This window comes from Prunus mume, linkage group LG1 (assembly GCF_029339155.1).
Source record: "Prunus mume cultivar Tortuosa linkage group LG1, ASM2933915v1, whole genome shotgun sequence".
Classification (NCBI taxonomy): Eukaryota; Viridiplantae; Streptophyta; class Magnoliopsida; order Rosales; family Rosaceae; genus Prunus; species Prunus mume.
In genome coordinates, this window is record NC_142698.1 from 23,254,540 (window position 1) to 23,269,267 (window position 14,728).

General features: G+C 39.6%; 4 protein-coding genes across 5 annotated transcripts; all 4 read left to right on the top strand.

Annotated features, from left to right (window-relative positions):
• Nucleotides 1-4,921, top strand: LOC103338399 (Leucine-rich repeat protein kinase family protein). 2 transcript variants are annotated; one of them, XM_008241634.3, is made up of 3 exons: nucleotides 1-533; nucleotides 1,306-2,660; nucleotides 3,996-4,921. In XM_008241634.3, exons 2-3 carry the CDS (start codon nucleotides 1,382-1,384, stop codon nucleotides 4,619-4,621), a joined length of 1,905 nt encoding a protein of 634 aa, XP_008239856.1. In that variant the 5' UTR covers nucleotides 1-533; nucleotides 1,306-1,381; the 3' UTR covers nucleotides 4,622-4,921. The 2 variants fall into 2 exon arrangements, with proteins under 2 accessions (XP_008239856.1, XP_088900278.1); XM_089044152.1 differs by having other exon boundaries at nucleotides 290-533; nucleotides 1,309-2,660.
• Nucleotides 4,922-5,199: 278 nt separating this feature from the next.
• Nucleotides 5,200-6,415, top strand: LOC103343096 (uncharacterized). The gene has a single exon (XM_008246805.2). The coding sequence runs from the start codon at nucleotides 5,338-5,340 to the stop codon at nucleotides 6,094-6,096; it is 759 nt and encodes a 252-aa protein (XP_008245027.2). The 5' UTR covers nucleotides 5,200-5,337; the 3' UTR covers nucleotides 6,097-6,415.
• A 1,002-nt stretch (nucleotides 6,416-7,417) lies between these two features.
• Nucleotides 7,418-10,064, top strand: LOC103338499 (ubiquitin-conjugating enzyme E2-17 kDa). Its single transcript, XM_008241743.3, has 5 exons — nucleotides 7,418-7,557; nucleotides 7,756-7,852; nucleotides 8,349-8,476; nucleotides 9,217-9,321; nucleotides 9,689-10,064. Exons 2-5 carry the CDS (start codon nucleotides 7,783-7,785, stop codon nucleotides 9,830-9,832), a joined length of 447 nt encoding a protein of 148 aa, XP_008239965.1. The 5' UTR covers nucleotides 7,418-7,557; nucleotides 7,756-7,782; the 3' UTR covers nucleotides 9,833-10,064.
• Nucleotides 10,065-12,767: 2,703 nt separating this feature from the next.
• Nucleotides 12,768-14,208, top strand: LOC103338595 (pathogenesis-related genes transcriptional activator PTI6-like). Its single transcript, XM_008241848.3, has one exon. It carries the CDS (start codon nucleotides 13,126-13,128, stop codon nucleotides 13,981-13,983), a length of 858 nt encoding a protein of 285 aa, XP_008240070.1. The 5' UTR covers nucleotides 12,768-13,125; the 3' UTR covers nucleotides 13,984-14,208.
• The last annotated feature ends 520 nt before the right edge of the window (nucleotides 14,209-14,728 follow it).

Consider the following 14,728-nt stretch of genomic DNA (forward strand, 5'->3'; position numbering starts at 1 on the left):
GATACATAAAATATTGTGTGTGTATATCTACCCAAAAGAAAACCAGCAAATAACTCTCTCTCTCTCTCTCTCTCTCTCTCAGTAGAGTGAGGCTCACAGCTCATACAACAAAGGGCAGTGCAGTCCTCTTCATCTTCCTTTTTCCTCTAATTTATTCATTTTTCTTCTTTGCCCTTTACCTTCTCCTTTTCCTTTTCCACTTTTATAATTCAAACCCAAAAAATTTCTTTTCTTTTTCATCTTCAAAAACCAACTTTCTCTTTCTCTTTTTTTCTGGTAAGAAATTAGAAATACTATTCCTGCCTGCTTCTCCTAACTCATTTATCAGTTAAAATCATGCTTAATTCCCACCAAATTCTCAAAAGTCTCAGACTTGTTGTCCTTCCTTGTACCCACATTTCTGCTAAGTGCTAACCCAAGAGAAATTTCTAATGCCTGGATCTGAAGCTTTTCACTTCAAGGAAGGAGCTTTACCCTCTGCTATTCAGCTCAGGCAGCCCAGGTCTCACTGCATTCTTTGCTGCAAACTGCAGGTTACCATCTTCACCTTTTTCAATTGCTTACAGATCTGTCTTGTAATTGTTGCCGTTGTAACGAGTGTTTTGGACTCTGACAGTGTCTGGAACTTGAAATTTTCTCTTCTCTCCTTGGATGAATGCCTTAATGCTAGTTCTTAGACTTGATTTCTACTCAACCCATTAAAGCTTTCTCAGTTTTATTCATTCATTATTACTAGAATTAATTTGTTGAATTCGGTCAATGTGCTTGCTTTAGAGTAAACCCAGTTTCTTGTTACGGTTAGATTAGGTTTAATATTGGTAAAGTTCATTTCTTTAACTTCTCCATATTGTTGTTAAACCACTCTGAGCTATCAGTCTGTTATCCATGATTCTGCTCATTTAGTCCTGTTGTATAATAAATTAGTTTATACAGCAGTGTATGAAAAGGGCTTAACCTTTCTCTCTCACTTGTGTATAGTGCATATACATTACTGGACTGAAGGAAATAATAGTTGTAACTCCCAACGGATATGTACCCAATTTTGACTTTACATTGTTTTCTCATTAAAGGTTAAAGGAAGCATGTTTCTTTTTAGTTTTTCTGCTCTAAATTTGCAATCTAGAATCAAGGCAACAGTGAATGGAAGTACATTTCATAATTTGACTATTATCATTATCATTTGGCGTTTACTGTTCTCCCCTGCTATTATGCATGCAAAAAGTTTGTCACTTTTCCTTCTTAATATATGAATGCTTTGCATTATTGGCTACCTGATCTTGATTTGTGGTTTCTGTGCTGAACCAGGAGATTGTGAGCCCTCCAAGGATTACATTTTGATTTCTCTAGTCACTTTCAAAGACTTTAGTCCAAACAACTCCCCATGAAGTCCTGTCCCTTTTCAGTTATTCCTTTCCTTTTTTCCATTGTCATTCTTCTTCCCCTTGTTTTCTCTGACCTGAATTCTGATAAGCAAGCCCTTCTTGACTTTGCTGCTGCTGTTCCCCATCGTCGCAACCTAACTTGGAACCCTGCTTCCCCAGTCTGCACATCCTGGGTTGGCATCACTTGCAATCGAAATGGCACCCGGGTGACTGCCCTCCGACTTCCTGGAGTTGGACTTGTGGGCTCTGTCCCATCAAACACCGTTGGTAGGCTAGATGCCCTTCGGATTCTTAGCCTTCGATCCAATCTCCTCCGTGGTAACCTTCCTTCCGATATTACCTCCCTTCCTGTACTCCAGAATCTATACCTCCAACATAACAACTTCTCTGGTGATATTCCGGCCTCTTTTTCTCTTCAGCTCAATGTTTTGGATCTATCATTTAATTCCTTCACTGGCAACATTCCACGAATATTACATAATTTGACACAACTCACAGGATTGAACCTCCAGAACAACAACCTTTCTGGACCCATACCTGATCTCAACCAACCCGGGCTCAAGCGTCTAAATTTAAGCTACAACCATCTTAATGGCTCTATCCCGTCTTCCCTTCAAAGATTTTCCAATTCATCCTTTGTGGGAAACTCACTTTTATGTGGAGCACCTCTTAAAGCTTGCTCCCTTGTCCTTCCTCCGCCACCTCCTACTCACAATCCACCACCACCAGTAGTTCCTCAGAAACGAAGCTCCAAAAAGAAGCTGAAGTTGGGAGTTATCATTGCGATTGCCGCTGGAGGGTCTGTTCTGCTGTTGCTGTTAGGCCTTATCATAGTTCTCTGGTGTTTAAAGAAAAAAGATAGTGGAGGAACTAGTGTATTGAAAGGAAAGGCTTCTAGTGGTGGAAGGAGTGAGAAGCCTAAGGAGGATTTTGGAAGTGGGGTGCAAGAACCTGAGAAGAACAAACTCGTTTTCTTTGAAGGTTGTTCTTACAATTTTGATCTTGATGATTTGTTGAGGGCTTCTGCTGAAGTGTTGGGAAAGGGGAGTTATGGCACAGCATACAAGGCCGTCTTGGAGGAGGCAACAACAGTGGTAGTCAAAAGGTTGAAGGAAGTGGTCGTTGGGAAGAAGGATTTTGAACAGCAAATGGAGGTTGTGGGAAGAGTTGGACAGCACACAAATGTTGTTCCACTCCGTGCTTATTATTACTCAAAGGATGAGAAGCTTCTAGTTTATGACTACATCTCAAATGGGAGCTTATCTGCTCTTTTGCATGGTATGCATGCCACTGCCACTGCTCTTTATTTAGTTGTTTCCTTCTATTTGATCTCTTTCATGGGGTGGGGGTCCCGGGTTGAGCAGTAAATTGAAGTCAACTTCCTAAATGTCAGTCTGAAGTCATGTTAAACTTTTAAAAATTAATTGATGGAAACAAGGGGATATTGAGGGTGGGGGCAGTAGATAGTCAAGGAGTTTACGCAGAATGTGGTCATTCTTCTGGGTATGTAGACACTCATGAGAATAAACACACTGTGCCTTAATATCTGTAAGTGAGAACTTTATGTGCATATCTAAGAGAGAATGCAGGTAATTACCATGACGAGTTCCATAGTTTCTGTAGAATACTGGTAAAAAACATAACGTTTAAAGAAAGAGTTGTTTCACACTTGGAAGTGTATTAGCTCGTGCACCTAGTCGAGTATCATGTTTGATAATGATGTTGCATTGGGATTTTAGTTATAATTACATGCTTTACAACTTGTATGTTTTTATTCATGAACTATTTTGTTGCAGTTAAGGTGGCTCCCTCCCCCTGCCCCCCTTTTTCTCTTTACAGCTTCTTGTTAGCTTCTTCTATCCTTTACAGAAAGTCCTTGACATGATTTTCATTTTATATGAACGGCTATGTAAAGCCTTGTTTTGACCTCATATGCCTAATGGTTTTCTAAGTCTTATCCCATATTGGAGGGGGCAATGCCATACGCCACTCTTCAGTCAGAGTGTTACTGATACTGAAAGCTACCTATTCTTTAATGCCATTTACAAAGAATGCATATTACTTTTCCTGATTGTATTTTTTCTGCTGGGTGGTAAAAAAAATACAAATTTATAAATAAACCCAATCCTTGTATTTATAAAAAAACCCAAGCACTATTTTAGAAACATACCCAAAATCAACCCCAAAGTCAACTTTTTGGGTGTGTTTATAAATGGGTTTTGAGTGTGTGTAATGATAGGTTTTGGGTGTGTTTATATGTTTAAATAGTGCTTGGGTTTTTTTATAATTTCAACCCCCATTTTGGTATGGAGATGCATATTAAAAGACCAGTTACTGTTCTTCTGGTTCTCTCCTGTTACCAATATAAATACAAAGTATCTATCCCTTTCTTGAGATTGAAACATGCGGAAACTCCAAAATTCAAAACCCTTTTCAGTTAACTGAGCTAGGGAAAGAAGTTTGCTACTTATTGATATTCAACTTTTTTTGGGTGAGGATTTTTCATTCTTCTTGTAGGACAACCTATTTAGAGTTGCCTTTATAGAAAATTCAGCTGGCTATTGAAGCGTTGTGTTGTGCACCACACTCACTTTTTATTGAATCTGATGGCAGGAAACAGGGGAGGCGGAAGAACTGCATTAGACTGGGACTCCAGGATAAAGATTGCCCTTGGAACTGCAAGAGGAATCGCTCACATCCATTCTATGGGTGGTCCGAAATTCACTCACGGAAATATCAAGTCCACAAATGTCCTCCTCAGCCAAGATCTTGATGGGTGCATCTCTGATGTTGGCCTGACCCCTCTCATGAATGTTCCTGCCACTACTCGGAGTGCGGGCTATCGAGCTCCGGAGGTGATTGAAACCCGCAAGCACTCTCATAAATCAGATGTGTATAGCTTTGGCGTAGTCCTCCTTGAGATGCTGACTGGAAAAGCTCCTCTCCAGTCACCAGGGCGTGATGATATGGTTGATCTCCCTCGGTGGGTCCAGTCTGTTGTCAGGGAGGAATGGACTGCTGAGGTTTTTGATGTTGAGCTGATGAGGTACCAAAACATTGAAGAAGAAATGGTGCAAATGTTGCAAATTGCAATGGCATGCGTGGCAAAGGTGCCAGACATGCGACCTAACATGGAAGAAGTTGTTAGAATGATTGAAGAAATCCGGCAATCCGACTCAGAGAACCGGCCATCTTCCGAAGAGAATAAATCAAAGGACTCAAATGTGCAGACTCCTTGACCACCACCAAAACTTGTTGCTTTTTCCACTCATCAGGTTCTGAGAAATTCATATATTTGTTCCTCTTCTGATTAGGGAAGCATAATAGAACTTTTCCTTTATGTACATGCCTCCTCAGGTTTTCCCAAGCATTATTCAATTACATGCTCGGCTTTGTAGAGTGGGAATCAATCCAATTGTGCCATTTTTCCTAGGTAGTAGTCAGGTGGGTTTTTTTTTAGTTTCTTGATTTGTTGCAATATGTATTTTAACCTAAGGAATTAATTGATGATCTTCATTAATTCAAGAGCTTTCTCTAAATTTTGTGTTATATATCCTAATCCTATAATCACACTTTAATCACTATAGGTTAAGACTATAACAAGTTGATTATGAAAGTTAAATGTGTGCTTGTCATAATTCTGTGACAGCTAATATGGTCAGAAACTGTGGTCTTTTGGTAGAAGAAATTCTGACGGACGTCCACCTCTCTAGACCCTTGAAAGTAGGAGACTATATAAACCTATTTGGGGTGGCATTTCAAGCCTAGCCATCCCAGTTTCCGATATGCCAACTTCAATTTACCGTATATAGATTGTGGTCCTCCTAGAGTTTCCCAACTAAGAAAAACTCTGGTCCATCTCAACACATGAGATATTTCAAAACTCTCGTCACCATTATCGTCGCTGTCCCTCCGTGATCAGGCTAGGAGGTGTGCTAGCTAGAGAGCTCCAACAATGTCAGACGGCTTAGGTTCATCCTTGCCTCCACCTCCTGGCCACAACCAATCGAAGGCCAGCAATGCACGACATGTCGCCTTCTCTGAAACCTCTGCATCATCAGTTCCCAGCAAGGCCCATGATCAAGCCATCCATTTTGTTCCTGACATTGATGATGAGCGCCCTAAACGCTTTCATCCAGGCTGCCACGCCTGCTGCGCATGGGGTTGCTTGTTCTTCTTTGCCTTCATACTGCTTGCTCTCATTGTTGGTTTCATATTCGCGGCCATCTTCCATTCCTATCTGCCTCAAATCCACATCCGAAGGTTCAACGCCACCGCCATCGACTTCACTCAAGGCAACAAAGATTTGGGCGTGAAGGGAAAAGTTGATTTTCTTGTGGAGTTTTTTAACAAGAATGAGAAAACTGAGCTCAGATATGGTGCCTTCAAGATCACTGCTTCATCTGCGCACGTCCAGCTAGGTAAGACTGAGTTTCCTGAGTTTAGACAGGGCCAAAAAAACACAAAATCTCTGAACGGAACCATCAAGGTTAAACTTTCTGGGGTTGATAAAGAAGACGGCGATCAGCTCAAAACCGACATCAAAAATAGAGAAGTAACTCTGAATTTGGCAATAACCGGCAGTGTTAGCTTCCCTATTGGAGGAGTTTGGTTTAAGAGCATTCCCATCATATCAAACTGCGATGCCAAGCAAAAGGAAGTTGATTTTGGAAACAAGGCCAAATGTGACTATAGGATTATTGCCATAAAGTAAAATCCTCAATGATATCTCTCTCCATCCACGTAGAATATGCTTTAGGACCCAACTTTTTTTTCTCAACTATCTCACATGATCTTGAAATCTATGTACGTACGTGCTGCATGTATTCTATATGAGAGAGAGTTGAGAAAAAATAAAGTCAGGGTTATATAGCGTACGTTGTCTGAGACAGATTCAATGGGCTGCAGGACAATAGCTGCCAATAGTGTTAGATGAGGGAATTGGTTTGAGCCATCATCATAATCATGTCGATTGGATAAAAGGTTTGATTGTTTGTTATTTATCATGTGGAATGTTACAAAGTTTTTCCTTATTTTTTTGCATGCCTTCCCAACTGCTCCATCTTTCTTTAATGTGGAGAAACTTGTGGAGAATCAATAAACATCTCACGATTTTGAATACTCTTCATAATCAAAATACTCATCATTGCAATCTTTACATGTCTTCAATCGAGATTCAAAGCACACAACAATATGCAGCACTTTCTGTAATAATTTCGTTGCCTAGTTTTTCTTTTCTTTTCCTTTCTAAATTTCATGATTTCCAACCTAGAGTTATGAGATGTCACCATACTAACATCGAAAGGACATGCAAACTAACTAAATTACAATACAATGCACATTCAAAAAAATGTTCACAGGTTTGTACAATTAAGTATGACACTCAACCAACTTGATAAATTATTTAGTTTTATAGTTTCATAACATAGCGTATCATCGCCTTAAGAAAAAAAAATTGTTTCCACATTAAAACAAACAATTTACGCTATTATCAATAGAACCGTACAATAAGTCCATTAAAACAAACTAAATTATTTATCAATTGGCTCTTAGTTTAGCATATGATTTATTTTTTAAAATTTGGAATAATTTAATTTACTTTAATGCAAAGTCCTGGTTTGAGAGAGTAAAATAATTTTTCCACATGTTATTGTGTTATTGACTAAGGATAGCAAAACAATGTTATTCCGTTATAAATAAGTTTTTTTTTGCCATGATTGAGTGGATAAGCCAGAGTTAGGCTGTGGGGTATTGATAGTGGCCCACACATCTATTGGTGGTATTGATGATGGCCCTTGGATGGGTCCAATCTACACCCTACGGTACACGCCCAATAACACAATTGAATACGGGCGGGGCCCACACACCCAGGGACCCGATTGCAAAATTTAACGGAGAATGTGGTCACGGATAAAATTAATGTCTCTCACTCAGGGACTCCGTAGCAAGGACAAAAAAAGGGTGGGGGCGTATGGAGTAGGGATGTTGTAATAAGGACGTGGATCCTACGCCAAGTTGGAATATAAAGATAGAAAATTCTAGAAACAAAGCTTTTTCCTTTTTCTTATTTCTTATCTTTTTATATATAAAAATACAAAATATATTTCGGAATTTTACCCTTCTCAGCCCCTCACGAAGTCTCTGATTCTGTCAAATACAAGTTCACAATCTCCTGGTATTTGCCTTTCTCATCCCATTCTCTGTAATTATTGTTGTTTTTTTGTCATTATTTACATGATCTGGGGTTTCTCTGCTGATCTCGGATCGGCGTCTGTTTTACGAATAGGGTTTGGTTTTGGGAAATTTGGGTGTCGTTTTTGTCTTGTTTAGGCTCACGATCTGGGGTTGATTCGATTGTTTTCTGGGTCTTCAGGTTGTGTTTGTGCGGTTGTGTGTTGCCATGGCGTCAAAACGCATCTTGAAGGAGCTTAAGGATTTGCAGAAAGACCCTCCTACCTCATGCAGTGCTGGTATTTGCTCCTTTCCCTTTTCCACAATCCCTTGCATGGTTTCTGTCTAAGACTGTAAATGTTTATTTTAAATTTGTATTAAGATTGTAGAAAGTATTAATTGCAGCTAATTAACTGGTTAATTTTAAGGCTATCAACCCTTTTCAGCTCACGATGTTTAGTATAAGCACGGCCCTTTTGATCCATTAAAGAGGAAAAAACTGAAAATAATGTTCAAATATTGTGAGTTGTTGAATGGCATATTTGTGGATGGCCCAATTGAGAGCAACACCTCTAATCTGAGGAGGAGGTTGTCTCAGGCTCCAATTCAAACCCCCATCCCCTAATGTTTTAACTGATTGAAGATGGTAGCATATTTGCACTTTAATGAGTTTCCAGTTGTCTCGTGTGCTTGCTAATGCATCTTAGCTTTCTCAGATATGTATATTTTGATCACTATTTATCTTGAGGTTGATATAGAAGCTTTTCTTTGGGTGTACCTTTTAATGGGTTATAGGTCCCGTGGCCGAGGACATGTTCCATTGGCAAGCAACAATTATGGGGCCTGCTGATAGCCCATATGCAGGTGGTGTTTTTCTAGTTTCAATTCATTTCCCTCCAGATTATCCATTCAAGCCTCCAAAGGTACAAAAGAAGCAAAACCTTACCCTTTTGTTTCTATAGAATTTGTAATTGTCTCATTCCTCCATACTATACGATAAATGAAGTATGAGCTGTGTGTGACATAGAATGGCTAAAATGGACACTGCATCAGTGTTTAATAAAAGGGATAAAGTTTTCTGTTATTTAGTTGATGTGCGTAGGTTATTGTATCAATTTGCTCTCTGCAGATTAAATGATAATTCTGTCAATGGCAACCTGTGTATATTATCTCTCTGAAATTGTAATATATGTGAGAACTTAGTGAGAAGTAAGATGCTCCCCCTTCCTCCTCCCCTCCAAAATCAATCTGATTTTGTGGTGGGTTGGCATGGGTGTGTGAACAAGAATGCCCATAGAGTATTTGGTCGTGTATCAGTCTTGATGATTACTTATCTGTGTTGAACATCTATATTAACGTTTTCTTTTATTCAAAATTGATATTCATGTAAATTTAACAAAAGTGATGTCGTGTTTCATTGGTGCTCTATCTTTAAATCAAACTTTATAAGGTTATGAGAATTATGCGTTCCCTTAGTTCGTGATATTTGTAGGTGTTGTCTTAGAATGATTTTAGAGTTGCACGATAAAAAGCCGATTCTTGTAAGATCAACTCGCTAAGCGGGCAATTCAATGTTTTGCTTTGTTTTGGTCGTTTTCATGTTTTGAGGTGATTTATTTTTGCACAGTTTATAATGTAGAGGCTAACCAGAGTTACATTTCAGGTTGCATTTAGGACCAAGGTATTCCACCCAAACATTAATAGTAACGGAAGTATATGTCTTGATATTCTTAAAGAACAATGGAGTCCGGCACTTACCATTTCCAAGGTTTGTATAGCTATTTTAGTTTTTTCGTTTGTGATGACAAGAGGTCTTGCTTCAGTCCTCTTATCAGATTAAAATGATATGACCTTTGACTCATCCTAATAGTCCTACTTTTCACTCCCCATCTTGTTGCATCTTCTGACTTGCCATCGGTGGTGCGGCACATGCAACTCTAACAAGATGGGTGTGAGCGTTACACATAGCAACGTAACATGGTATGCCCAAAGTAGGATTAGATGGAGTTAATATTACATCATTTTAATCTGATGAAAGGACAGAAGCCAGCTCCATTACAAGATAGCAGTTAGAAGAGCAGCCTATTTGTTTTGGTATATAGGTTATAATGGTCATTCAATAAATTTGTGTTCAGGTGCTGTTATCCATATGCTCTCTGTTGACGGACCCCAACCCCGATGATCCACTTGTCCCTGAAATCGCACACATGTACAAGACTGATAGGGCAAAGTATGAAGCCACTGCCCGCAGTTGGACACAGAAGTATGCCATGGGGTAAAATTGGAGATTCCCAGCATTTGTAAAAGGATGCAAATGCATGAATTCCCTCTCCTCTTAAGTAAACATTGGAAAAATTGAAAATTTCTTTGTCATTTGTGAAACTTAAAATTGATGAAGGAACTAATTCTCATTGTGTGAATATTCATTTGGGGGCATTGGAGATGGGAAGTAAAAAACAACTGTAATGTATTGTTGCTATGTTGTTATTAAGCTAATGGTTTGTTTGTTGATCTACTACCCTTAAAATGATTAAAGAAATAATGCTTTGAGGGCAGGATTGCAGAGATTGCTTATATCGGTTGGCAAATGCTTTCCCCTCGGAAGATCACCGAGGGAAAACACATCCTAAAAGCAAAATGCATAATATTACGTATCGTATGAAGGTTTGAAAGATGTATTTTGTTTCAGATTGATGAATTGTGTGGTAACATACAACAAATTGGCCTTCTTTTTCACTGGTTTTGTCCTTGTTTCTTCATATAGGATTGTTATTGGCTTTCTTTTTCACTGGTTTTGTCCTCCTTATATGAATCATCAACTAGCCGTGTAGGTGGTTGGACTTTGCTTTTGAGTCTTTGTTCTAGTCTATTTATGGCAAATTTTGTTGCATACAACAGTATATGCAATGCTTCCTTTTATAGCCATTTTATTATGAAAGGGACGTAGTACATATCTTTTATATGAAAAAATCTCTTTAAATATTGTTTTTTGTTTATCTTTTTGCTTGGTCGAAAATCTCTTCAACATAGGTCTCGATCATTAGTAGCTATAATCCCATACACGTCACACCAATGGATGGCTCATGCCGAACAATGCAATGTTTGGCAACGAGTGATGTGCTCTGTTTTGAATTTTGAGGCGTGGCCTTGTGGTTTGAATTGTCGCTCTGTTAATTGCCAAAGTTTGGCAGTATTGAAATCTCTGGTTCTTAATGGGTTTTGCTGTATTATGCATATTCTAATATAACGGGAAGGAGCAGTTAGGTAGGTTATACTTGATTTAAAGAATAAGTCGAGGAGAGAATAAGGGAGATGATAAGGAATCGAACATATGACCTTGGGCGAAAAATCGTATTAACTTTCTTTTTAGATCATCGTAGTAATCCTTATTAAGTGTGTAATATAATAACATTTGAGGAAAAATAATAAAAGTTTGATTAACTTATCGCTTGGTTGACAAGCAACGAAGGTGGTCACTGCAACCGCCCTAAATCCTTTTTATTCCAACTCTAGTTGTACATGATTGATCGCTCTTGCTCCACGTGGTTGATCGATGGATTGGGGTCTGTTGCCTTTGCTTCTTGCCCAAGCATTAACCAACTCTAGCAAATTTTTCAACGTTATTTGAGTGGCTTATTTTATTTAAATCAAATTGCTGTGTAATGGCCTTTCTCATTCTCCAACTCCCAGTTGACAGATTTCCTTTCTCTATGTATTTTATTTTGACTGAACCCAATCCCTTGCTTTAAATAATCCCATGGCTGCACCTTAGCAAAATAGACTATCACAATTTATTCTAGGCAGTGATTTTTTTTATTTATTTTAAAGGTAATGTAATGAATGGACCAACTTAGGTTTGAAGGAGTCAAGAAGAAAAAAAAAATTGGGTCCAGCCGATATTTCAATGGCTGATCATGACATGCCCTGGCATACACCAATTAGGAGAGGAACTTCGACAGTAAAAAGTAAAACATCTTCCCAATTCCTAGGTGGAAAGAAAGCATCCGAAAGAGAAAAAAGGTGTTCCTCCCAGCATGCTTTTGCGGACACAACATACACACAGTAGAGACCGTAAAAAGACAGAGAAAAAGAGCCTACATATAACTGCGTGGTCGGTTTTACCAACATGTAAATTAAAATTGATTTAATCATCTCAAGTCAATCATACATATTAATATACCGTCTCAGTGATATATCCATTGTAAATTCTTCTCGTTAACTAGAGCTCATTGTACCATGATAAGCTTAATCATCTGAGTCGAGACCAATGAACAAAATTATTTTATACGATCTGTTTTTTCAGTAGCATTTTAATCTTTTGTGAAAAAAGTGTCGTATTGTATGCAAGGTTTATGGGTCTCTACCGACAATACAGACAGGACCATGTTGGCTGAACTCTAGTGTGCTTAAATTTCAAAGATGGATTAAAAGAAAGAAAGACTCTACTGTTTTAGATTCAAAAGATGGGGAAGAAAAATGAAGGGGGAGGGACGACTCGGGGCAATTCGTGAGCGTCAAGGGGGGTTGTTTTTTTTGTTTTTTTGGTGGAATAAACGCAACGAGAATTAGGGGGTTGGGGAAGAGAGAAGAAGAGGGCAACTGACACGTCAATAGAGGCAGCTGGAGGCAGGTTTCCCGCTTTATACTACCCGACATGACTCATGACCCATGACCCGCGCACACACTCACTCACGAGAAAATAATATATATTACCCATTTCGAATAAATAATATTAATTCGCACTCTCATTTGTCGTTTCGTCAAAAATATAATTAATATATGTTTTTTTTCTCTCTCCCTCTCGTTACGTAACAATTTATACTCGTTACATACTATGTGACGAGAAAGATAAGAAGAAATACATTTCTCTACGATTTATATACCTTATAGATGTACTCGACTAAATAACACATCTAATCGGATGTTGGGTATAAAATTAAAGACACCACAAACTGAACAGAAGAATCATTGAATAACAAAGACTAGTTTAGCAAACCTATGTGCCACACGTTTAACATTACATCTTAGTACCATCATTATCGCTCAAGCAAAGGAAACAAAGCAGAGATGATTTCGGAAAAGATAAGTGTAAAAAAACAGCGGTAAAGTTGAGAAATTAAAGCTAAGACAGTGAGGTTACTCAAATACTTAGTCCACTCCCACTCTTTATGTATCCACGACTCCATGCACTATATATACCCTTGACCCTTCCCATTCCTCTCCGTTTTCCTCCTGTTCTCCACTTCTCTCTCTCTCTCTCTTCCCAAACCTGCAAAGGGGTTTTAGTACGATTTCTTATCTGCCAAAAGCCCCTTCTAGCTACCTTTCTAGGCGCTCCTCCTCCCGTACTCTTCGCAGGTCTCTGCTTCTTCTTTTCTATCACCTTCTTTCTTTCCTCTTCGATCCACTCTGAAATCACCCTTCTATAAAAGTTCAGATTCTACCTAAAACCTCACTCAGTACAACTCACTGGTACAGTTTGTTCTGTATATGCTTCTTTTGCCTTTCGATTCTTGATGTCTCTCAAGAACAAACCTACATCTCCAATTTCATTTCCTCTCCCTCAAAACCCATGACGAGCTTCCAAACCATCTCGTCCGTAAACCCCATGGTCAAATTTTCGGAGCAAGTAACCACCATGACCAAGCTCATCACCCACGAAAACCAAAACTCGCCTGTGAACCCGACCCATCTCCCACCAAAGCTCGTCCGGATCATACTCACAGACGCCGACGCCACCGACTCCTCCAGCGACGAAGAAGACAGCGGCGTACGCAGAGTCAAACGACATGTCAGACAGATCAGCCTCGAGCTCTCTTCACCTTCCTCCTCCTCCTCCCCTTCTTCTTCTTCTTCTTCATTTTCTTCGGGTCATTCCAAACGGCTCAGAAAAGGCCAACGACCCACCAAGAAACTCGGGTCGAGGTCGCCGGGATCCGACCAGACTCGGCGGAACAAGTTCCGAGGAGTCCGCCGGCGACCATGGGGCCGATGGGCAGCCGAGATCCGTGACCCGACGCGGAGAAAACGGGTCTGGCTCGGAACCTTCGACACGGCGGAGGAAGCTGCCACTGTTTACGACAGAGCCGCAGTGTTGCTCAAAGGTCCTGACGCCGTCACCAACTTTCCTAACGCCGCTATGACGGAAGCCACGGTCGTTACTGACGTAGTGGTCCCGGCGGCGGAGGAGAGCTACGGGTGCGGATCATCTACGCCCAACGAGGCGGCCACGTCGCCCACTTCCGTTCTCCGGTACGACGAGTTAACGCCGTTCGACGGTTTCCGTTACGGCGAGGTGGACGCCTTTGGGTTCGATATCGACCTGCCATTAAGCCTGCCCGATATTATGTTGTCGAATAATAACAACTTTGCTCACGACGAGTTCGGCGAGTTTGACGTCAACGATTTCTGGGTTGACGTCATATGTTAAATTCACCAGGCACGCTCACACGTGTCGGATTCCACTGAAACACAGGGGTGCGAAGGAGTATTTTGTAATTTCGTCAGAACTGCGGGGGGTGAGTACTGGGAGCGGAAGCTGAGTGTATAACGTGGAATTACCAAAATGCCCAATTAGTTTTGGCTAGTCAAACTACGGAGTGTTATTATTATATGAGTAAAGCCGATTTTATCTAATTATATTCGGCGATTTTGTACTCTTTTTTTCTCTATTTATAAAATTATTGGTGTTTAATTGTAATTAAAAAAGAATATTAATTTATTTGATATTGTCAATGAGAATTTAGAGGCTCGGAGACTTTGGGGTGGGAAGAAATCATAAATGAAGGAGTGCTTTGATTCCTTGGACATCACGCCTAGCGTTGAAAAGCAAAAGGCATAATTATTATTACTGATTTCGGCTAAATTAAATATTAAAATGGAGAAGAATATATATATATAATATGCTTTGTTGCGAATAATATAAAAAAATGGAATGAATTTTCTTTCTAACTCTTTGGCTTCGGCTTCGGCTTCGGCTGTCACTGTTTATAGTGGCACACTTGGAGGAAGGCTCAATACTTTTTGACACGTGTTCAAAACGGGCTGCTTGAGTTTGGATTTTGTCGGATATCCTTGCTGGGCTCCATCAAATATGAGATATAAAATAAACTATTAAATAAGACGACAATATCTAATCTCATTGCTTTTTCTCTTTTTTGTTTTTCTTTCTTTTT